Source organism: Rhincodon typus, chromosome 5, assembly GCF_021869965.1.
Source record: "Rhincodon typus isolate 14 chromosome 5, sRhiTyp1.1, whole genome shotgun sequence".
Lineage (NCBI taxonomy): Eukaryota > Metazoa > Chordata > Chondrichthyes > Orectolobiformes > Rhincodontidae > Rhincodon > Rhincodon typus.
Genome location: NC_063336.1, coordinates 1,034,811 through 1,036,445, shown reverse-complemented (window position 1 = coordinate 1,036,445; position 1,635 = coordinate 1,034,811). Strand labels below are relative to the sequence as shown.

At 47.3% G+C, this 1,635-nt stretch overlaps 1 protein-coding gene across 1 annotated transcript in view; it reads left to right on the top strand.

The window, feature by feature from the left end:
• Positions 1-1,635, top strand: part of LOC109925758 (equilibrative nucleoside transporter 1-like) — a 13,529-nt gene that overhangs the window by 11,760 nt on the left and 134 nt on the right. Inside the window, exons 6-7 of the mRNA XM_048596612.1 lie at positions 532-629; positions 922-1,021. Of these exons, the coding sequence (XP_048452569.1) occupies positions 532-629; positions 922-1,021 (198 nt within the window). The remainder of the gene's footprint in view (positions 1-531; positions 630-921; positions 1,022-1,635) is intronic.

Sequence of the window (1,635 nt, the reverse complement as noted above, 5' to 3'; positions counted from 1 at the left end):
AGGGAGCTTTACTCTGTATCTGACCCTGCGCTATTCCCTGTCCTGGGGGTGTTCGATGGGGGACAGTGCAGAGGGAGCTTTACTCTGTATCTAACCCCCTGATTTTTAAGCCTTTAATATGTTAAAGCATATTTTGTAGCCATTGGCCAGATTTCAGTGATTTTTGCAGTTGTTTTTTTTAATCCATTTCCTCCTGTGAGGAATCCATCACTATCAAAAATACACTCTCCTCCCTCTCTCAGGTCCAAAGCACAACAGGTTCTGCATTAAAACCCATTTGCCACACTGTTTCTCACCCACTCACTGTCAAACGTCCCCCTCCAACATTGACGGTGTCAATATGTCATCAGGAAGGTGAGGAGAGATTGCAGGGTATGGAGTGTAGGCTTGGATTTGGAGCTGGGATGGGAGCATTGTATTCGGTTTCGGGTGAGATTGGGAAGCTGTAAAATGGAGGGATGTGTCGCTGGGATGCAGGATGTGTTTTGTACCACTTTACTCCATTGCTGAAATTGTTCTTCCCTTTTGTAGGTGGCTCTTCACAAACTGACAGTGCCTTTGGGTACTTCAATACAGCGTGTGTGGTCATCCTGCTGGCCATTCTCGCCTACCTTGCCCTCCCCTACTTGGTGAGTTTTGTACTTTGTTTTAATCTAACAGGGGGAGGAGGCTGTGGGCCAGGGCTGCGCGGAGGCGAGTTCTTTCACTGAAGACACTCAGTGGGTCTAGATTGGTAAGGCAATATGTGCCCAGTGTTTTGTCTTGGTACTAGAAGGGTCACTGGACCTGAAATGTTCACTTTGCTTTCTCTCCAACGATGCTGCCAGACCTGCTGAGTTTCTCCAGCAATTTCTGATTTTGTTTCAGTTTCCACAGTTCTTTGTTTTATTTCTTGTCTATTTATCTTGAACTGTCCTGCAGGAGTTCTCTCAATATTACTTCAATAAGGGGAAAAGTGAATGGAAGAAGGACAAGGGGAAAGAGAAGGACAGGGTCTGCAAGATGGACCTGATCAAACAGGGTGAGTACAGAGCGAGGGCAGTGGGGAGGCTTACTGTCACTGGGCAATGCATCCAGAGAGCTAGGCTGAGGATACACAAGTTCAAATGGGACATCAACAGGAAAGACTGAACTGAGTTAATTCAATCTGGAATTAAACGCTTGTCTAATGATGACTGTATAACTACTGTCATTTGTAATAAAAAGGCAATCCATTTATATTCATGGGACTAGGCTGGGCCCAGCATTCATTGCCCGAGCCTAGTTGCCCCCTTGAGAAGGTGGTGGTGACCTGCCTTCTTGAACCACTGTGGGTTGACCCACAATACTGCTGGGGAGGGAATTCCAGGATTTTGACCCAGTGACACCAGAGAATAGGCCGATATATTTCCCAAGTCAGGATGGTGAGTGACTTGGAGGGGGACTTGCAGGGGGTGGTGTTCCCATGTATCTGCTGCCCTTGTCCTTCTAGATGGAAGTGGCCGTGGGTTTGGAAGGTGCTGTCTGATAATCCTTCTGCAGTGCATCTTGTAGATAGTACACACTGCTGCTACTGAGCGTCGGTGGTGGAGGGAGTAGATGCTTGTGGATGTGGTGCCAATCAAGTGGGCAGCTTTGTCCTGGATGGTGTTAAAT